This window comes from Herpailurus yagouaroundi, unplaced genomic scaffold (genome assembly GCF_014898765.1).
Source record: "Herpailurus yagouaroundi ecotype Mexico unplaced genomic scaffold, PumYag 100, whole genome shotgun sequence".
NCBI classification, from domain to species: Eukaryota; Metazoa; Chordata; class Mammalia; order Carnivora; family Felidae; genus Herpailurus; species Herpailurus yagouaroundi.
This window is the reverse complement of record NW_024412391.1, coordinates 7,299,921-7,322,669: the sequence shown is the minus strand read 5'-3', so window position 1 is coordinate 7,322,669 and position 22,749 is coordinate 7,299,921. Positions and strand designations below refer to the sequence as shown.

The window sequence follows — 22,749 nt, the reverse complement described above, 5'->3', positions numbered from 1 at the left end:
AAAACCCCCACCTAGTGAATTTAATGAACTCCTACGCATTCATCTTTTATAATGTGGCTTAAATGTTGTCCTTTCTCTGTTAAATACAGTGATAAACTCTACCCTGGGGCATATAGGATTATCACCCTCTTCTATAAGCTACAGCTATATATTTTTGCATCTATTTATACGTCTGATTCATCCATTAGACTGTGACCTCTTTGAGATCACAGACTATGTGCTAATTCATCTTTAATTCCCAATTCTGACAGTGCCTATCCCAGAGTCAGCATTGCCAAGTATGTCAAAAAGAAGTTAAAAAAAACTTATTTACTAGAATAATAAATTATAAATAATGATTGGATCTGAATGACTGAAATTGAATGAAAATGCTAAAGCATTTATATATTATCTTATAATCAATGGAAGTCAATGAAAGTTTTGGAACAAGGAAACAGATGATGGCAGAGGTATAAAAAAAATTATTCGGACACTAACATAAAGAATGGAAATGGATAGAGAGAAACCAATGGCAGGAAATCCATTTAGGAGATTAATTCAAATAAAGAAATATGGGCTCAGAGGGTGGTAGTAATGAGAACAAATTTGAGATGCATTACCAAAGGAAAAGTTGATACCTTATGACTATTTGGTTAAAAGGAAGGAAGAAAAGTCAAGTTATAAAGATGATACGCCAAATATTCAAGCCTCAGAGAATAGAACAGTAACACTAAGAGGAAAAGTCTAGAGGGAAACAGTCTAAAATGATGTTAGTACTGAAAGGAAAACTGGATATAACTTTTTTTTTTTAATTATTTATTTTGGGGCACCTGGGTGGCTCAGTCGGTTAAGCATCCGACTTCAGCTCAGGACATGATCTTATACTTTGTGGGTTCGAGGCCAGTGTCGGGCTCTGTGCTGACAGCTCAGAGCCTGGAGCCTGCTTTGGATTCGGTGTCTCCCTCTCTCTCTCTGCCCCTCCCCTGTTCGTGCTCTGTCTCTCAAAAATAAACAAATGTTTAAAAAAAAATCGTTTAAAAATTTTTTTTTAATTTATTTTGAGAGAGGGTAGGGGCAGAGAGAGGGAAGGAGGGAGAAAGGATTCCAAGCAGGGTCCATGCTGACAGCAAGCACAGAGTCTGACAGGGGGCTTGAACTCACAAACTGTGAGATCATGACCTGAGCCAAAATCCAGAGTCAAAAGCTTAACTGGACTGAGCCATCCAGGTACCCCAAGATAGCTACAATTTTGAACATAATGAGAATAGACCTAATTTAGAAATAAGATTTGGTTTCTTATTTCACAATCTCATTATTCCCATATTTCCCTCTCCTACTATTTTCTTCCTTTGTATTCAGGCCTACCTAGACCTTATTAGTTGAGAAAAATTAATATTAGGCAAAGGCCACTTAAAATAAATCCAATAAAAATAGAGAAAAAAATCTCATAGTAAAAAGTGGGAAGGATGTCTGGAATTTGGAAACTCATCTTGAAAAATGAAATTAAAATTTATAATAAAGATTTTCTTTTATATTTAATAAATTTTAAGTTACAATTTCAATATGCTAATTATCAGAACACAGGAATCACGTTTTTTGTTGTTCATAATACGAAAGCTATAGCACCAACTGAAATCCTCGTTTTCATATTCATCTTTTACATAGCAAGCATAATCATTTTTATAAAAATTTTAGAGGGTTTCATCAATTCCCTGAAGGGCCTCTAACAATCCTTTGATATAAATCATTTTCATTTGAAGAACCTATTATATTGTCATCTCTAAGGATCTTTTCTCTTCTATTGTTACCTGGACTAATTTAATTCTACTGTATCCTTATTTTTCAATGGCTTTTTGTAATTTCAGTAGTTCTCCAAAGTCATTTTTCACTATCTTTATAAAATCTTTAAATCTTTTCTTTCTTTCTTTTTTTTGCCAGATTTGCAATCAATTTGCATTATATTTTCATTGAAATGTTGGATAATGATGTATGGGGGTTGGAATGCAAACTGGTATTAGATGGGGAAGGATATCTGAGTGGGGACTAATACTAAAGTAGCCTGTTAATAAGTGAATATTTTCCTGTTAGGAAAATTTTTGCTTCTCTACTCAACTTTATATAATTAGGAAGACTCACATAAGGAACGCCTGTAAAATGAGAACAACTCCTATCTTCTAACACACACACAAAACCACCTCACTAATTTTAGTACCCTGTTTATGTGGGGAAATAGTTTTTTAACTTCCGTTTTAAATATAATTAGTTTCCAAGGCAAACAAGGTTGGCAGCTTTTGTTTTGTTGCTTATTACAGAGATTAGGAATAACTTACACTCTTTATCTGAAAGCACAAATTCTGGGAGAAATGACACCTAATTCCAAGATCAGGACCCCCATCCCACCACAGCTCAGGTAGTAAGAGCATATTATTCTCTTCTGTAACTCAATTACTGGATTATTTTGTAAATAAAGTTTTATGAGAATAAAGCCTCACCCATTTGTTTATAAGGTATTATCTCTGCTTTCACACTACAATGACAAAGTTCAACAGCTGTCATCAGAAATCATATGACCCACGAGCCTAAAATATTTACTTTAAGGAAAGTCTGTTGGGGCACGTTGGTGGCTCAGTCGGTTGAGCGTCTGACTTCAGCTCAGGTTATGATCTCGTGGTTCACGAGTTCAGGTGTCTCACGAGTTTGAGCCCTGCATTGGGCTCTGTGCTAACAGCTCGAAGTCTGATCCTGCTTCGGATTCTGTGTCTCCCTCTCTCTTTGCCCCCTCCCCTGCTCACATTCTGTCTCTTTCTGTCTCTCAAAAATAAATAAATGTTAAAAAGAAAAGAAAAGAAAAGAGAAGAGAAGAGAAGAGAAGAGAAGAGAAGAGAAGAGAAGAAAAGAAAAGAAAAGAAAAGAAAAGAAAAGAAAAGAGAGTTCGAGCGCCACACCCGGCTCTGTGCTGACAGCATGGAGCCTGCTTAGATCCTCTGTCTCTATTTCTCTGCCCCTCCTCCACTTACCCTCTCTCTCAAAAATAAACATTTAAAAAAAAAAGTAAGGAAGGTAAAAAGTAGCTTTGCATATCTTGTGCATAAAGTAATGATTAGTCCTAAAGGGTTATTTAACTTAAAACTGTATTTTTAGAAATTTAGATACAGATTTCAAATTGATCCAAATAGAAAAGCTGCAATGGTACCCTTATTTCTTTACCATGAAATGGCCAAGGGACTATCTATTAAATAAATGAAGATAAGACTTTTGCAGAAACAATATCATAAGGCAACAAATCCGAACAACTCCACAATTTGGCATCAGTTAAGTATTAATACCATCAGAGAAGATGACAAGTTTTTTCTGATCACTAATTCACGAAGTCAATCACCTAATGACTGTGACACTTGAAAGATGGCACTTATTTCTGATCTATATTATAAATGTAGCAGAAAAAGAAATATAATTGAATTTTTTTAGTTCTAATAACGCTGGATACTTACATCAATATTGACAGGTTCTATTGTATTTATATGCACATTTGGAGCTGATGAGGACCGGTCTCGCTGTCCAAATTGATTTCGATGATCTTCATCTGCTGGTCGGAAAGGCTGTGGAATTGGAATGGATTTTGAAGGAGACGGACTGGTGAGAATTTGGGGCCTGGAAAAATCAAGTCATTGAAAGATAAGATTCAGAGCAAGTTTAAAGAGATAAAAACAAAAAATGGGTGACCTAAAGATTTCCTTGTTTTCATATTCTCAATAAAATCTTTAAAGCATTAAAAACCCAGCAGTAACGGTGTTTAAGAAACTAATATATGCCTATAATTAATACTGAAGAGCTGCTTTTGCTGAAGCAGACCCTCTAGGGACGATTAATGACAAGAACACTGATTCTTATCCAAGAACTCCAGGGAAATCTAAAAATGGCTAGAAATTACCTGTAGTTAATCAGCTAAAGAAACTCTTTAAAGTTACACAAAAATCTCTAAATACTAGAGACTGACTGAATAAAATCTATTTTTTTCTACCTTTGCCATTTCTAGATACTAAAATGGAATTTTCATGCCAAGTATTAGGAAATTATATTTTGAAAATACACCTGTGGATTCCAGGACCTGGAAGATGTATCTGTTGCTTTACACAGAGTTAAATTAAAATCTTGAACAATAGCAAAAGACCATTTGCACATCCAAAAGATGATCCTTATAGTGTCAGCCTCTCATATTTTATCATTCTTACCGTGTCCAATAATTAAGAGATGCAAGAGAATCAAGTAATAAGCATTAAAGCAAATCTTCTTTAAAATTGCTTTTGATGAAATCATCAAAATAGGTGACAGTGATCTATTTTGTTACTGTAGATAAATAACAAATTCTACGATCTCTCATTGCCCTGAAAGGAACCTCACACTCACAAAGCACACTCAAATTCTGTGAATAGACTGTAAATACCTGTGAGTAGTCTAGGCTCCTCAGAAAGAATATCCAAGGGAGCTGGGAAGGGTAAGTATCATGTGAAAGAAAAGGTATGGCTGTTCTGATGAGCTCCATCAAGACCAATGAATGATGCAGTGCTCACAGCCTCTCTACAAAGACTGGTATCATTTCACCCCATTTATTTTATTTTTTCCTTTTATTTTTTTTAATGTTTGTTTATTTTTGAGAGACAGAGCACGAGTTGGGGAGAGGCAGAAAGAGAGGGAGACAGAGAATCCGAAGCAGGCTCCAGGCTCTGAGCTGTCAGCACAAAGTCCAACGCGGGGCTCGAACCCACATACTGCAAGATCATGACCTGAGACAAAGTCGGATGCTTAACCGACTGAGCCATCCAGGTGCCCTCATTCCACCCCATTTAATGCAAACTCTATAACTAATCATCATTTTTTATTGGTTATTAAGACACAGACAAAATGAAAATGTGGAGGGAATAAAAAGACATTTTGTGAGGAGACAGGTTTAGGAAGGTACGGGAAGAAAAAAATAGTAGAAAAGGTTTGAAAAGCCAAAGCCAAATAGTGACAAAAATATTTTTTTTTCCCCTAAGGTTCTGAATAAAGCATTTTAACAAAATCTGAACCCCACCCATTTATTGTTTTACTCTTTGAAGTACGCTATCAAAGGTAGGGAAAGAAATTTTGAGCTTATTTGTTCAGACTCAGTCCACTTGTAACTGAAATAAAAATAATAAAATATTATGTAGTTTAAAGACTTGGTTATCACCCACTGAAAATTACAGGTTAAGACTGATGGACCTGGCCTTAAGAAAATTTTCATTGTCATTATTGAAAAATTTTTAATTTGTGACAGAGCTTTCTTTAATTTTGCCTTAGGCAGCCAATATATGGCTTTTGCTAAGGGATTTTGAGAACAGGTAAAAGAATGTAAAAATGACAAATGGTTTTTAAAAAAAGTTTTGGAAAGTGTACCTACTTTCAAAAAACTATAGTCTAATTTAAAGTCTCAAGGCAATTGCATACTTTAAGTTAGGACTTAAATGTGGAAAAAGCCTGAATTAACTACAGTTGTACAGGGCATTCTAATTAACCTAATATAATGGATCAATCTAATATAATTGATCTGATGCAGGCATTAAGTGACAGCAAGTCATTTTTGAAAGTTACTGAATTGACTATGACTGCAACATGTAGTCTATAACAAAGCAGAAACATGTATTCAAAGGGCATTGGTTCAGAAGTAGGAGAAACGAAAACCAGGATTTAATCTGATAAATTTTATTATCTAAAAAAATGGATACATAAGAAAGTGACGATGTCTGCCTATTCACAAAATGAGAAAGACTATATTTGGCAGCTGGTATCTAACATCACCCAGTGGAGGGCATATGGTGGTCCATGAAATCAATTTACCTAGCATTGATGCCCAGTGTATTATAATTTTGTGAGAAACTTCAAGTTATTATATCCTAATGTCATTAAACATCTGAGCCATGTCCTTTTTTTTTTTTTTTTTTTTTTTTTTTTTAAGTTTATTTGGAGCAAGAGAAAGAGAGCACAAAAGGAGAATGGGCAAAGAGAGAGAATACCAGTCTCTGCTCTGTTAGTGCAGAGCCCGAAATGGGGCTTGATCTGACGAACTGCGAGACCATGACCTGAGCTGAAATCAAGAGTTGGATGATTAATCAACTGAGCCACCCAGGTGCCCCTGAGCCATGTGCTAATCCCATGCTTAACAAAAGCAATCTTTGGATTATAATTTGGTTTCTCAAAAATATCTTCCAACAGTGGAGTGCTGGTCCATCCAACACAAGAACTCTGGTCTATACAACAGCTATATTTCTCAAAGAAATGAATTACCTAGAATTTTGATTCAGTCTTTTCTAATTCTGGTTACTGTAAACGAGTGTATCTCTAACTCTCATCATTTCTGGGGACTGATAAAATTGAATTTCCACACTAGGGCATCTTTACCCGGACCAACACAATTTATACCCAGTGAAGTATGTTGGCAGCCAGTAACTGGCTTTCCCCTAATGACACCTCTACCTATCTTGTTGCAGACCTCTTTAAAGCAGTATCAGATTAAAAATAAAAAATTTTTACCTCTAACACTCTTCAGCAAATTACCACTTAGTTTAGATCTTATTTTCAATCTGGAATATTAAAAGTTGTGGGGGGGGGGGGGCGCCTGAGTGGCTCAGTGGGTTGAGCATCCGACTTCGGCTCAGATCATGATCTCACAGTTCACAAGTTTGAGCCCCATGTCGGGCTCTGTGCCGACGGTGCGGAGCCTGGAGCCTGCTTCAGATTCTGTCTCCCTCTCTCTGCCCCTCCCCTGCTCACACTCTGTCTCTCTCTCAAACATAAATAAACATTTAAAAAAAAAAAAAAAGAATATTCAAAGTTTTGGCGCCTGGGTGGCTCAGTTGGTTAAATGACTGACTTCAGCTCAGGTCATGATCTCACAGTTCCTGAGTTTGAATCCAGTATCAGGCTCTCTGCTGTCAGTATAGAACATGCTTCGGATCCTCTATCTCCTCTCTCTGCCTCCCCCAACCCCTCTCAAAAACAAACGGTAAAAAAAAAAAAAAGATTAAAAGCTTTGAAGCAATGTGACTCCTTCTGTTCAGCAATATGTAAATTTTATTTTTTAAAGTTTATTTATTTATTTTAAGAGAGAAAGAGTACGACCAGGGGAGAAGCAGACAGAGAGAATCCCAAGCAGGCCTCATGCTGCCAGTGCAGAGCCTGATGTGGGGCTCGACCCCACAAATTGTGAGATCATGACCTGAGCCAAAACCAAGAGTTGGTCACTTAACTGACTGAGCCACCCAGGGGCCCCAGCAATATGTAAATTTTAAAAAGCTGACTTTTTATACATTCACACATTCCATAACATTTTTAAAAAGCAGAAAAGGAGGTACCTCTAACTTTTAATTCAAAACTGGGCAATGTATCACTTCTCCAATATGTCTTGGTTACATCCATTATTCTATGTGCTTCATGACCACTAGAATTATTATAAAGACTATTAACATAATGCAAAGGAGCAGCAATACAGAACAGGATTGGCTTCTATCTTTTCACAGGCATATACAGACACTTGTGATATAAAAGCATCAGGGAAACAAAAGTTTGAATATCTTTTTTATCATTTGCTCAAGACCAGAAGGTACTACAGTTTAGCTATACATAAAATACTCATGGCATAGGCAAATGGTTTCTCAATTTTAAGACAGCATCCCTTCACTGAAAGGCACCTGCCCTGGATCATTACCATTATAAACCTTCAGAGAAACCAAGTTAATTTCATTATGGTGTTCTGTAACTCTGCTCATAGAACTAGGACCTGCCACTGGAAAGGCATCATGGTCTACAGAACTGTCAGGAGTAAATACCATAGCCAGAAGGTTAATTAAAAATAAAAACAAACAATAACACTTAGATCTCCTAAGGAAGACACAGGTGCAAAGAACTAATGATAGAGACAGCAGGAATAAAATGACTCCACTAGAGCAGGTAACTGTTATGACCTGACTAAATAAATAAATGCTTGCATTTTCTAGTGTTTCTAAGTAGATAAAAATACAGTCCTTAATACAAATCTTTAGTAAATTTTCTAGCCTATGAAACCTCTAGAAAGGTTGGCTTTGTAAAATTACAGGTCTCTTGGGATTATCCACTTACTGTCTTCTCTCTCTAGGTAGAAAAAATAGCATTACCTTGTGAAGAGAGGAAGGAAGTAGGGTTCAAACTGACAATAAATATTTCTGATCTTAACTATCTCTGGAATATTATAAGAGAGAATGCCATGTGAGGACTTTATTTTTTTTTAACCATATGCTCCAAATATAGTATAATTTATTCTGCCTCAAACCCAACAAAGAGTATGCAGACATATATAAGAAATTCTCCAACAAAATACTAGTATCTATTAAACTCATCTTTTTTCTTTTTTTTCCTACTATGAAGCTTGAATATATGATGCCTTTATATTATCTTTAAAGTCAGTTTTCTCATTTATCCTCCACAACTAACAATACTATTAATTTTTTTCCTTACACTTTGTGCATATCCATCCCTTCTCCATACAGCCCACTTCAAGTCTTTATTGCCACTCATTGTCTCCACTATGAACAGCATCTGAGTTGGCCTTCTTCACCCTAGACATTTCTCCATCAATCCATCTCTCATTGCTACGTGGTGATCCCTTCCTTAAAATCATTTTGACCAGCCAGTTCTCTGCTCAAAAACTACCTCTTCCCCCTCTTGTGTTAAGTCTTAAGCCTAAATTCTAGTCTGAATTTCAACACCCTTCATTATTTGGGTTTACACATGTTACTTATCAACTTAGATTAGCCTCTGTTCACTGTCTCTCAAATCTACCATCCCACCACCCATCATCATGCTTTTTATTCCCTGGGCTCATCCACATTCTAGAATTCATATCCCATTTCTTCAGTAAATGTTCTTGACTATACTCACTATTCTCTCTTCTATGGTAAACATGGTAATATTTATGTCCTTCTCACATCACTTAAAATATTATGTCATAAATTGCAGACTATTTTTAAATTGTTTGCCATTGTCTCATTGGTTTAATGCTGCTTTTCTAAATGGGAATCACAGACTTCTATATTTGATATTACCTAGTAAAGTGATGAGCACAAGGCAGGAACTCTAAATGATCTGCTGCTTGATTTTTTTTCCAAGGCTGGTCCTGAAAGAGTCTAAGTCAGTTTTAATCCCATGTACCTTTACCGAATTCATGTGCATTTGCCTGATGTGATAAAATTGTGTACATCTGCCTGTGTGATCATTCATTTGTCTGATGTGATAAAATAAGTTACTTGGAGAAAAATCCTTGATTTAACAGTCCAAGTGTTGGAAAGGTTCATAATTAACCAAAAGATCCAAAAGAAACCAGCTCAAGTAGCATTGTTATTGAACAGCAGGAGTCAAGTCATACCCAGTAGAATCGGAGGGGGGCGCAGAAGGGGACGATCCAGACGTTAGGGCAGTCTCTGCTATGGAGGCCTCCTCCTGTGGTATTGGGTGGTGTTCAAAGAACTTGGAGACAAACAGCAAACTGTGAGGCAAAAACAAAAACAAAACAAAACAAACCTAACTTGTGCAAAACCCAGAAGCTTCACACACCAGAATACATTATAGAGTGAACAGAAATATTTGAGATCAAATTCCACTTTCAGAAATGACTGTTAAATTCAATTAGTCGTTTTTTGCCTAAAGGCTTATTTATAAAAAATTATATTGCACTTTGAAAGGCAAGCTTATAATCTAGAACTAATTGTTCTATCCAGCAAATTTCTATATATTAGAGGGGAAAAATCATGCTTTATGGTTAAAGAATTAGAAGAAAATGTATCAACTGCTAAGTTAGATTACATCAAATGTACTTTAAAGTACAGAGTTGAATTCTCTTTGCTCAAGTGATCAAGCAAAGTAGTAAGACCTTAATGGTAGTAGCAGCAGCAACAACAACAAAAAAGATTACAATAGACTCAGTCTAATCTATTAGAGAAACTGTGGCATAAAGCAAATAGAAGTTTTAGAAAGATACGCTGGGTACAAAGATTTTATATCTTACTTTCAAATAAACTGGGCAGGGGAGGTTGAAGGAGAGAGAGAGAGAGAGACCGAAAGAGAGAAAGAGAGAGAGAACACACATAATTTACAAAATAGTGATAGGATCAGAATCTCTGATCTGTGATCCAAAAATATAATGGTTAACTTAGTTTAAATCACACCACTCTCCTCCCAAAAACCATCTATCAGTGATGTCTATGGGCAAGGGAACTTTATTCATTAGAAGAGAATATAACACATAAATGAAATGTACAGCTGAATCAGAATTAAATTTGGGGGAGCAGTACTGGCTACGCTACATTGTATTCCCTAGCCACCCTTTTTTTAAAATTTTTTTTTTTCAACGTTTATTTTTTTATTTTTGGGACAGAGAGAGACAGAGCATGAACGGGGGAGGGGCAGAGAGAGAGGGAGACACAGAATCGGAAACAGGCTCCAGGCTCCGAGCCATCAGCCCAGAGCCTGACGCGGGGCTCGAACTCACGGACCGCGAGATCGTGACCTGGCTGAAGTCGGACGCTTAACCGACTGCGCCACCCAGGCGCCCCCCTAGCCACCCTTTTTTAATTCCCTGTAACTCTACTGGAAAGAAAATTCCCAGATTCTAAGATACTCGTTTCACATTAAGAAAAGTTAAATGTAAAATGGTAGATAGAAAAGAGACTTTTTTTTTTATTACTTACTCAAGTTGGTCATAATTAACACACATCAGTGGAACCTCTGTACTACAACGCTGGTGAAATTTATAACCACACGTTTGACAGCGAAAACCTTGGAAAAGCAGCTTTCGACAAAAGTCACAAAATGCTAAGGTGAAAAACGTTTTCCGTACCTGCAAAGTAAAAACATCAGAGAGCATTTTAAAAACTTGCAAGTATCTTTTTAGAAATCAACTTATTCACTCTCTTGCTTAAAATAACAAATCTTTAATATGTTCATATCATGAGAACTGCCTTACACACAAAGATATTAAAATGAAGACCAGGAGGTTCAAGGCAAGAGATGAACCATATGTACTTATCTCCCACTCAATATCCAATTTAGAAAACTCAGAAGTCAAGAAGATGGAAAGTGAATAAAAGACTGGAAACTATTTTCAACCTGACTCCATGAAAGTAGGTGTAGAGACAACAAGTAGAAAGAGGGAACAGGCGTGAAAGGAAGGGTGAGGACACACTGTAACAACTGTACCACGAAAAGGAGTTAAGTGATGCTTGCTGCTGCTGACAGAACAAGAAACAATGGCATTTTATTTATTTATTTATTTATTTATTTATTTATTTATTTATACATACATACATACATACATACATACATACATACATACATACATACATGGTGGGGTGGGATGGTATGTTATTTAAAGGGGAACAAAAAGGTAAGGTTGTAACACTACAAATGAGCTAATTCCCTACAAAATCAGTGATCAGTAAATGATGGCCGAGGTTGATAAAGCAAGGAACTCTGGCTTAAAGTTACTACTTAGTAATAGGAAAAACAAAACAAAACAAAACACCCAAAGAGCTTTAAAACAGAAACGGACTAGGATAAGGGATAGGAAAATCACCTAAAAGACAGTAAGAACCACTTTTAACAAAATATCAGTTAGAGGATTAGAATACCTAAATGGGTTTGTGAACATTCCTCTATGGGAAACTTAAGAACTCCATGTCAGAAGGCAAATGATCTACGACATGGGTCACATAATAAGAACTGCGTCAGGGAGGCTCTATCCTGATAACTACTGAAGCCAGAAATTATTTTTAGAGTATTTGTTTTACATATAGAATAAGCAGAAAATATAAGAAAGATAAATACCGAAATGTTAACAGAGGCTATTTCAGAGTGGTGAAAGCATAGGTGACTCTATTTTGTCCTTTGTCTTTCCTATATGCCCTTAATTCACCTCAGTGTCTCAGACAGTTTTAATCACAAACAATAGTAAGAAGTATATTTTACATCATGACCCAGGACATACCTATATTCATATAACAGTATTTATCCTGACCATATATAATGTACATCAGAACTTTCTATTCCATGCAAATGCCTTTCATGAGCCAGTAAGTTTATTTCAATACCCACGGTATACCAAACTCTTTTCAATAAACATACATCTAGCAGGATAAAAAGATATTTAACAATAATGTCTCATCAGGAAAATGATATCTTGGCACATGATACATTCCAGCTTTTTGAGAACATTCAAGTGATTTCAAGAGTGGCTTCTTGTTTTCTTCACCTAAAAAGGTCTACGTATCACTTTCTAGAGAATATAAAAGGCAACTACTTGTTTTTAGCTTTGTTACTTTTCCATTTGTCTCTGGATATACAAGAAATTAGAAAACCTTTAACATTTATGTGGCCATTACTCGCCAACGTGAGGACTTTTTGTATTTCTCGCAGGATCTCAGAAGATAGAGCAGAGAAAAATACAAAACGTGTTCACAGGAATTATTTTATAGTCACCTGATCCTCTTTGCTAACCATTTCTCACTCATCTGATAATCTGTTCAGTTTCATGAAGCCCTAATTTCTTTTTTCATTAATCTACTCACTTGCAGTTTTTCTTCCTGTTACTGACTTCTACTTGAAACCTACGTGTACCAGGCTGTTTGTGTATGTACAGAAGAAAAAAACACACAAGGCAAGAGGGGAGGAGGAAGGGAAGCAGAGGAATGGAAACGAGAAGCAAACGTGGGTACGCAGGAGTATAAATTGTGACATGCACCTGAATATGAGTATACTCTTGTCAATAAAAGTGGGCACGGGAAGGCAGATTTTCTACCTTTCCTGCCACTTCCACCCTGTCAGTTCCCAGGGATTTCTGGAACCCAGGCAAATACCAAAGGAACTGCTTTTATAACAGATTCTATGGAACCAGGAGGCATAAACAGCTATCCTCCAGTAGCCAGCAAGATCCAGCAGAGAGAAGCATAGAGAGGAATTCTTTCCCTTTCTTAAACGGAATGCAGGCTTTTCCTGTCTCTACATGGCACTCACAGCAACTGTTCTAAAACACAAATCCATTCCCAGGTCTCCCCTGTTTACAAGCATTCAATTTCCAGTTATTTTGGAGAGAAGTCCAGGTCTTTAACATGCCTTACAAAGACTCCCACGAGCTGGACTCTTCTTACTCTAGCCCTAACTCTTGCTGCACTGTAACCACTCCCTCTCCAATTTGATTCCATACCCCCTGAACTTCTTTCAGAGCTTGTAAGCACCATGCTTTTACACTGTTCCTTCTGTTGAGAGTATTCTTCCCTCATCCATTGGGCCTTAGCTTAGAGTGTTCTTCCTTTGGGAAACTTTCCTGATCCTCCAAGGCCTGGTTAGGAGTCTCTACTCTGTGCATCTACTGTACTTTATACATACACGGTAATTAAGAGTGTTTATGAAATGTTCTTATCGAATCATCTGTCTCTCTACTCTAAGGCAAGGATACTGTTTTTCTCATTCATTGTTATATCCCCAGATCAGAAACAGTGGTGGTAAGTGGAAAGTTCTCAATAAATATTTACTGGCAAGTCTCCAACTGTGTTGTGAGGATTTTTATACTCTGCAGTTTGTTTTCATTATTCTCTTGTGGCAAGGACCTTCCCGAGGCACTACTTTAACATTAGATTTTTCACCTCCTCTTAACTGATTTCTAGCTAAGAAGAATAATTAAGAAAAAGAGTAGTAATCATTGTGAAATGTAAGCTCTACTGTTTTGGGATCCTAAAAACTTAAAATTATCTTCAGATTTATCCACTCCAAATTCTACAAATTAAAAAAATAATAAATAGTAATGAACTTGCTAGGTCATCATTACAAAACTACTTGCTACATAGTAAATCTGACTGACAACATTCATCAGAAAGATGCCTTATTTATTGGGGCACCTGGGTGGTTTAGTGGGTTAAGCCTCTGACTTCAGCTCAGGTCATGATCTCGTGGTCCACGAGTTCAAGCCCCACGTTGGGCTCTGAGTTGACAGCTTAGAGCCTGGAGCCTACTTCAGATTCTGTCTCACTCTCTCTCTCTCTGCCCCTTCCCTGCTCACTGTCTGTCTCTCTCTCTCTCTCTCAAAAATAAGTAAACATTTGGGGTGCTTGGGTGGCTCAGTCAGTTAAGCATCTGACTTCGGCTCTGATCATGTTCTCACGGTTTGTGAGTTCAAGCCCCACGTCAGGCTCTGTGCTTACAGGTCAGAGCCTGGAGCGTGCTTCACATCTTGTGTCTCCCTTTCTCTCTGTCCCTCCTCCACTTGTGCACTGTCACTCTCTCTCTCTCAAGAATAAACAAGCATAAAAATTTTTTAAAATAAACATAAAAAAAAGAAGTCTTATTTACTGAAGCACAAATTATTCACCACTAATGGAGCCCAGAAAGCACAAACCCCCAAGGAAATCAGCTCATCATTCATCTGCTTTAGGAGTCCAGCTGTACTGATCACCAAAGCACACGAGAAAGCACTGGATGCCCAAACATTAGCAATAACTGTCCATCTAGAAAAATTAAACTATTGTCAAAATTCCATATATAATAGAAAGTAAGAAGTGCATTCCTGCCTTACAGATCATTCTACTCTAGGCTTCTGCCTATCCTTTAGAGGGTAAGTTCTCAAACTCTGGGCACTATACCCTCATCACTAAGGTGGAGATGTCCCACATTCCAGGTCTCATGCTGGTGACACTTAGCTTAGGCTAGGTTCTAGCAAATGCAAACCCCAGATGAAGGGAGAGGTCCTCAAGGAGCGCTACTCCACTTCCATTAACTCATCCTTCAGAAACATTTACACAAGTGTATCAAGCTGTACACAAAAATTCTGTTTAGTCCTGTACAAAATAGATTTTAAAACCCCTTACATGTCTATTAATAGAGGATGGTTAAATATGGGCTATTATGCAAACACTATAAACACAAACCTAGGTGTATTGATGTGGCAAGAGATCTATGATACACTGTTGAATTTTTTTTTCTTTAAGGTGAAGAATATCATACAGAATATGACTCCATATTTCATTTAAGGAAAGAATGGGAAGGGAAGGAAGGAAAAAAGAGAAAGGAAAAAACTTTGGGCTCACAGGTATAAGCACACATTTGTATATACAGGAAGAGTTTAGAAGAATACAAGATAACAAATGTTTACCCTCTTATTTTCTTTTTTTACTTGATATACTTCTGTACCATTCAAATTTTCTTTTTAGTTCTTTTTTAAAAAAAAAATTTTTTTTTTGAGAGAAAGAACATGCACGCGGGGGATGGGCAGAGAGAGAGAAAGCGCATCTTAAGCAGGCTCTACCTCACGACTGTGACATCATGACTGAGCTGAAATCAAGAGGTGGACGCTTAACTTACAGAGTCACCCAGGTGCCCCTTCTTTTTAGTTCCTTTTAATGAAAGTCATCTATTGCTTTTTCAAGTTAAAAAGAAAGTATATGATGAAAATAAAACTCTAGTTTAAATATGAAGTTTTTAAAGAACTGATTTTAACCTAGGTCAAATATCAATCCCTAAATAACTCATCCATATTGCATATTCCTTAAATAAAAACTCATGCACAAGAACCTGAACGTTTTTGACACTGAGAAAAAAGGTACAAGTACATACAAAGTTGTGAGTTGTAAGTGGAACATTTTCCAACACTTCTACATGCAATTCCTCTCCGGTGAGCCAGGAGATATCAGTGTCCCAGCCAATTGGTTTCTTCTCTCTGAAAAGTGTAGACACAGCCTTTCTTGGTTAGCGTACCTAAAAATCTTCACATACCTCATGCTGAAGATATGAAAATTGGTTATTGAGGGGCTAGTAATGGTGAGGGAGGTTTGGCTCCCTAGTCTTCCATCGTTAGAAATTTAAATGGCAATAAATTAATTTTTAAGTTTACCCCAAATAAATGTATCACTCTTGGACAAACAGCAGGGTAAAGAGATGTACTCTTTTCTTCAAGTCAGCTCCAGAAAAGACCTACAACAGCAGAAAATTGATTGTTCCTAGGGTCCCCCCTCCAAAAAAAAAAAAAAAAAAAATCACAGGTACGGATTTATCTATCCATTCAAAAAAAAGTAAAAACTAAAAAAATAAAAACAGCACTCAAGGGACAACATGCCCCAAAAAGGATATTTTTTAAAAAACAGGATTCAAAATTTGGGGGGTCTTGGCACAATTTTAGACACTTTTTTAAAAGAAAAACAGTTTAATGTAAAATGTTAATTTTGATAAGCCTTTTGTGAAACTATGAATTTATATTAAAAATGGGCGTGGGGTAGAGTCCGTTATTCAAATAAGTCACACTCTAAATGGTTCAAAAATTTTAAGATTCTCCAACTCCAAATAAAGTCATTTGATCAGAATAACAAATACTATAATCACACAAAACTGTCTAATGTTAACTCCTCAAAAGGCTGGCAAATTTTCTTTAGGCTTTTTTTTTTTTTCTAAACTTAAATTTTAACACCCTAGGTTTGGGTAAAGATGCTACAGAACACCCCAAAGTTCAATGTCTGAGGTTTTTTTGCCTTTTTAAACAAAATTTCACATCACATACAAACCATACCCATCCTGAATTCTGTAAACAGCACAGCACTCAGGGATTAGACCTCTCATCATCAGAGCTTTCTTTAGACTGTCCCGGACTGTAACTCCACATCTTGCAGGTACCTATAGTATCAGAAATATATAGTATGAGGTAAAAGGAATAAATTATATATTTTTTCGCATCGTTTCATAAAGCTCAACACCTTACCTTTATAATACCTTTAAAATGTCATACGGATTACTATGTTAGATACAACATCATTTATAGAGCTAACTTAATATTAAAGGAAAATCATGACTCAAGTATCTATTATTCACCAACTGAAAGCAAAACTGATTTTGTTTTTTATTAAGATTATGAAATATTTTGTACATAAAGAGAAAGTATAACAGATTCCTATATACCCACCACTGAGAAACAAGTCAACATTAAAGCAAAATCAATTAAAAACACTTTTTTAATTTGAATATAGCTGACACACATTACCTCAGTTTCAAGTGTACAACATAGTGATTCAACTTCTCTACACATTATGCTGTGCTCACAAGTATAGCTTACTATCTCTCACCATACAACATCAGAATAGTAATATTCCCTATGTCTTTCACCCCCATGACTTACTAGTTCCATCAACTGGAAGTATCTCCCCCCACTTCCCTTCACCCATTTTGCCTATCCCTCTATTCTCTGGCCCTCTGGCAGCCATCAGTGTGTTCTTTGTAGTTACCGGTCTGATTATGCTGTGTGTTTATTCCTGTTTTATCTTGTAGATTCCACATGCAAGTAAAATCATATGGTATATGTCTTTCTCGGTCTGATTTATTTCACTTAGCATAATACCCTCTTTGGCAAGAGCTCATCCTTTTTTTTTTTTTTTTCAATGTTTATTTATTTTTGAGAGAGAGAGAAACAGACTGCGAGCGGTAGAGGGGCAGAGAGAGAGGGAAACACAGAATCTGAAGCTGGCTCCAGGCTCCGAGCTGTCAGCACAGAGCCTGATGCAGCGCTCGAACTCAGGGACTGCAAGCTTATGACACGAGCTGAAATCAGATGCTTAACCGACTGAGTCACCCAGGCACCTCAGCTTATCCATTTTTATGGTTTTGTAATATTCCTCTGTGTGTGTGTGTGTGTGTGTGTCTGCTGTGTCTATGACTTCTACTACTACGTTGAATAAAACATGTTGTTCATTCTTTCTTTCCCTTTCTTTTTTGCTTTCTTTCTTCCTTTCTTTTTTTGATAACAGCCATTCTAATGGGTGTGAGGTGGTAGCTCCTTGTAGCTTTGATTTGCATATTCCTAATGATTACTGTTGAGCATCTCTTCCCGTGTTTGTTGGCTATTTGTGTATCTTCTTTGGAGAAATGTCTATTTAAGTCCTTTCCCCTTTTCTTAATCGGGTTGTTTATAGGTTTTTTTGTTGTTGAGTTGTAGGAGTTTTTAAAAATACGTTCTGAATATTAACCCCTTATCATATATATGATTTGTAAATATGAAAAGAAGTTGTCTTATTCCATAAGTTGTCTTTTCACTTAGATGACTGTGTTCTGATTCACATAGTTTTGTGGGTTTTTTTTTTAATTTAAATTCATGTTAGTTAACAGTGTAGTATTTGTTTCAGGAGTAGAATTTAGTGATTCATCACTTACATGTAACACCCAGTGCTCATCCCCATAAGCGCCCTCCTTAATGCCCATCACCTATCTAGCCCACCCCCCCCACCGACCTCCCCTCAACCTTCAGTTTGTTCTCTATAGTTAAGAGTCTCTTATGGTTTGCCTCCTTCTCTGTTATTTTATTTTTCCTTCCCTTCCCCTATGTTCATCTGTTTTGTTTCTTAAATTCCACACGAGTAAAATCGTATTTGTCCTTCTCTGATTGACTTATTTCATATAGCCTAATAATCTAGTTCCATCCACATTGTTGCAAAATGGCAAGATTTCATTCTTTCTGAATGCCAAGTAATATTCCATTGTATATAAATACATCTTCTTTATCCATTCATCAGTTGACAGACATTTGGGCTCTTTCCATAATTTGGCTATTGTTGATATTACTGCTATAAACATTGGCCCCTTCAAATCAGCATTTTTGTATTCTTCAGCTAAAAATGTAGTAGTACAATTGCTGGGTCATAGGGTAGTTCTATTTTCAACTTTTGGAGAAACCTCCATACTATTTTCCAGAGTGGCTGCATCAAAGCTTCTGATTCATATAGTTTTTAATTTTGATATAGTCCTATTTCTCTATTTTTACATGTTGCCTGTACTTTTGGTGTCTTACCTAAAAAACTACTGCCAAGTCCAGTATTGTGAAGCTTTTCCTGTATGTTTTCTTCTAAGGGGTTTTATAGTTGCAGCTCTTATGTTTATGCCTTTGATTTATTTGGAGATAATCTGCATATAGTGTAAGGTAAGGGTCCAACCTCATTGTTTTGCACGTGCATATCCAGTTTTCCCAGTACCATTGTGGAAGGGTTTTTCCTCCCCGCCTCCCCCCCAGAGGGGGCCGTGGCACCCTTGTCAAAGATCCTTTGACCACATACATGATCATTTATTTCTGGACTCTTTATTTCCTTGATCTATATGTCTGATGTCTATGCCACTCAGTAGGCATGCAAAAAGTTTAAAGATCAGGAAGTGTGAGACCTCCAACTTTGCTCTTTCTCAAGAATGCTTGGTTATTCAGGATTCATTGAGCCTCCACATGAATTTCAGGATGGATTTTTCTTATGTCTGCAAAAAACACTGTTGGGATTTTAAAGGAACTGAATTAAATAAAACTGCCAAATTGTTTTCCAAGTGACTGTACCATTATACATTGCCACCAGCAGTGTATAAAAATTTGTTATTCCACATAATAGCTGCCAATAGTTGGTATGACCACTCTTTCATTCCAGCCATTCTAGTAGGCGTGTAGTGACATCTTGTGTCTTTAGTTTGCATTCCCCCAATGACCAATGATGTTGAGTATCTTTGCATGTGTTTATTTACTGTCTACATATCTTCTTTTGTGAAGCATCTGCTCAAATCTTTTTTCTATTTTTTGAGTTGTTTGCTTTCTTACTATTGAGTTCAAAGAGCTCTTTCTAATGCTGTGGATACATGTCTTTGATCAAATAGATGTTCTGCAAAGATTAGTCTGTGTGGTTTGTCTTCTCACTCTCTTAACACTGTGTTTCAAAGAGCGATAGGTTTTTAATTTTGATGAAGTCCAATTTATGAATATGTTCATTATGGATTTTTCTTTTGGTGTCATATTTATGCAATCATTGCCACAAATTCGAGGTCACTAAGATTTTCTCCTATGTTTTCTTCTATAAATTTGATAGTTTTAGGTTTAATTTTTCCTTTTCATTCCTTCATCTGTATTCAACTTTCTAAAGTAATTTTTGAGTAGTTCCTTCAAGCAGAGCATGGGAAAGGTAAATTCCCCATCTGGAAAGGCCTTTATTAGTGAATGTACCTTCAACTCATACTTCAGCTAAGCAACTTAATAGGCACCTCTCAGCATTCTTGGTACAATATTCTATTGTCTTCTGGCTTCTCCAGCTGCTACAATCAATATTTTTTAATAATCCAATTGTAGTTTTTTATTATAGATAATTCTTTCCCTGAATGGTTTTAAAATAGTATTCTTTCATTTTGTTATGTTTAATAATTATGGACTAAAATTTACTTATACAATTCAGGGCCTGTTTTCCCCAAATCTTTAGATTCATGTCTTTCACAAACATTAGCCATCATTTCTTTGAATTCTGCTCTACTCCTTTATTTCTATTTTCACTTTCTGGAACTCCTCTTAGGCATATAATGAAACTGTTCATTTCATCTTTCATACCTCTTATCCCCTCTTTTACATTTTCTTTGACTCTCTTTCCTTGCTTTCCACAGTTTACTAATTTTCCCTCCCTTCAGTTGGATTTAATCTACTTTTAATCTCATCCATTTAGTTTTTTAAACAAATATTCTAATTTTTATTTAGTATTTTGACAGCTGTTCTGTAATACGCTGTAACTACTAGAGATACTGAAATTATAGTTCAAGTTGCCTTGCTACTTCATCAAATCAAATGTTCATTATTTCTTTTTTTCCTTAGTGACAACTGTTTCTTTTGAACTTTCTATTTTTCCTTTGGTATATGTTTTTGCATTTTTCCAACTCTATTATGAAAATTTTCAAACACGGAAAATGAGAACGATACAATTAACATCCAAATTCTCTCCTCATAGATTCTAACATTTAATATTTATTTTCTCTGACATTTGTTTTCGATCTTATCATTTGAAACTATGTTCTAAATTGATTGATTGAGATAGAAGTCAGAATAGTGGTTACTCTGGAAAATGATGACCGAATTGCAGGGGGCTTGGGAGAACCTCTTCCCAAGCATTAGAAATGGCCTGTATCTTCATCTGCATGGCAGTTACATATGCACAAAATTACATATACATACTCAGCTGTACACCTGAGATTTGTATACTTTACTGTGCCTAAGTTTTATTTAAAAAAAGAAGGTGGACAAAGTTGTAGGTGTCATGACGATTTACCCCTAAATATTAAAAAATGTATTTCCTAAGAATAAAGACATTCTCCTACGTAACTACATTCCTATTATCACACATAGGAAAATTAATAACTCCATAACATATTTAATCAACATTCACCATTTCCCATCGCAAGAATGCCTTTGATAGCTCTTCCCCATCCTAGCCCCAAACTAGGATCACACACTGCAATTGTTTACATCTCTTTAGTCTTGTTTAGTTGTAGAATAATCCCTAATCTTTTTTATCTTCTGTGACCTTGAATCCAGGCCATTTGTCTTATACAATGTCCACATTCTGAATTTATCATTTCCTCATGACACTTAACTTTTTCTTCTATTCCTTGTGTTTCTTGTAAAATGGAAGGTGTGGAAGCTTAACATTCAATAAAATCATCTTTAGCAAGAATACTTCATAGATGGGAACTGTCATCCACTGAGTTTAAAATATTAAGACCACCTAGAAGTCCTATTTGGTTCCTTCTCAGGAATCCTGCTGTTTTTAAGTCTTCTAATGTGCTGATAGGCTCTTTCCTTGTATATTTTATGACATGGGATTTTGAACTTGTCAGTGGGCATTATCTATATGAATTTCATGAGACCTAGATTGGCCAAAGAGGGTTTGCATTTGCTTCTACCCAGTGCCTGAGCGCTATTATCTCTCTAGGACCATTTGTTGCGTTGAAGGTTCCTGGACAGGACCCATAAGTACAAATATGAATCCCACACCATGATGAGAACAGGCTCATAATTAGGAATTCACAAGGGAAGCTTTAAACTTTATCTGGACCACTGGTGAAGACAGACAAGTTTCATTGTTATTTACGTATGCTGAGTAAGTAGATTTTCTTCTAGTTCACCCTTTTGCTGAAGATAAAGCTCCTCAAAGACTCAGCTTTATGCAAGGACCTGAGTTCCAACTACCTTTGTGACACTGGCTGAAGGCCTAGTCTTGCATCCCCACACACTGACACTCACATCTCTTTGTTGCACAAGGTGACAAATTAACTTCACTGGAGGCCACCACAGCCTCCAGGCTATAGCCTCCAAGCAACAGCCTAGTCATCAAACTTTTTCTATGAAAATCTAGCATTGGGGCGCCTGGGTGGCGCAGTCGGTTGAGCGTCCGACTTCAGCCAGGTCACGATCTCGCGGTCCGTGAGTTCGAGCCCCGCGTCGGGCTCTGGGCTGATGGCTCAGAGCCTGGAGCCTGTTTCCGATTCTGTGTCTCCCTCTCTCTCTGCCCCTCCCCCGTTCATGCTCTGTCTCTCTCTGTCCCCAAAATAAATAAAAACGTTGAGGAAAAAAAAAATTAAAAAAAAAAAAAAAAGAAAATCTAGCACTACTACTAATGCTGTGTGAGGGGAAAAAAAATAAAACTACTTTGACTTCAGTTGTATTTGGAAATGAAAAGGTTTTTTATTAACCTCAAAAGTAACCACATGCATTTTTAAAAAGTCGCAATGCATATAGATGCATTATTTAAGGCAATGACAGTACTTGTACTCAAGGATTATAGACCACCCATAAAATTGTGCAGATTTCCATTCTTTAAATGTTACTTACAGAATACTTGTTCCAATGGTAATGCTAATGATCAACAAAAGTTACACAGAGGAAAAATATCAAGCACACTAAAAATCCAA

The 22,749-nt window shown here is 36.5% G+C and overlaps 1 protein-coding gene across 6 annotated transcripts in view; it reads right to left on the bottom strand.

Moving 5' to 3' along the window:
- BRAF (B-Raf proto-oncogene, serine/threonine kinase) overlaps window positions 1–22,749 on the bottom strand; it is a 173,824-nt gene that overhangs the window by 51,254 nt on the left and 99,821 nt on the right. For all 6 annotated transcript variants that reach the window (XM_040471783.1, XM_040471779.1, XM_040471781.1 and 3 more), the window contains exons 4-8: window positions 16,577–16,680; window positions 15,631–15,733; window positions 10,719–10,867; window positions 9,398–9,517; window positions 3,471–3,630 (exon numbers count right to left, since the gene is read on the bottom strand). In XM_040471783.1, coding sequence (XP_040327717.1) covers window positions 3,471–3,630; window positions 9,398–9,517; window positions 10,719–10,867; window positions 15,631–15,733; window positions 16,577–16,680 — 636 coding nt within the window. The remainder of the gene's footprint in view (window positions 1–3,470; window positions 3,631–9,397; window positions 9,518–10,718; window positions 10,868–15,630; window positions 15,734–16,576; window positions 16,681–22,749) is intronic.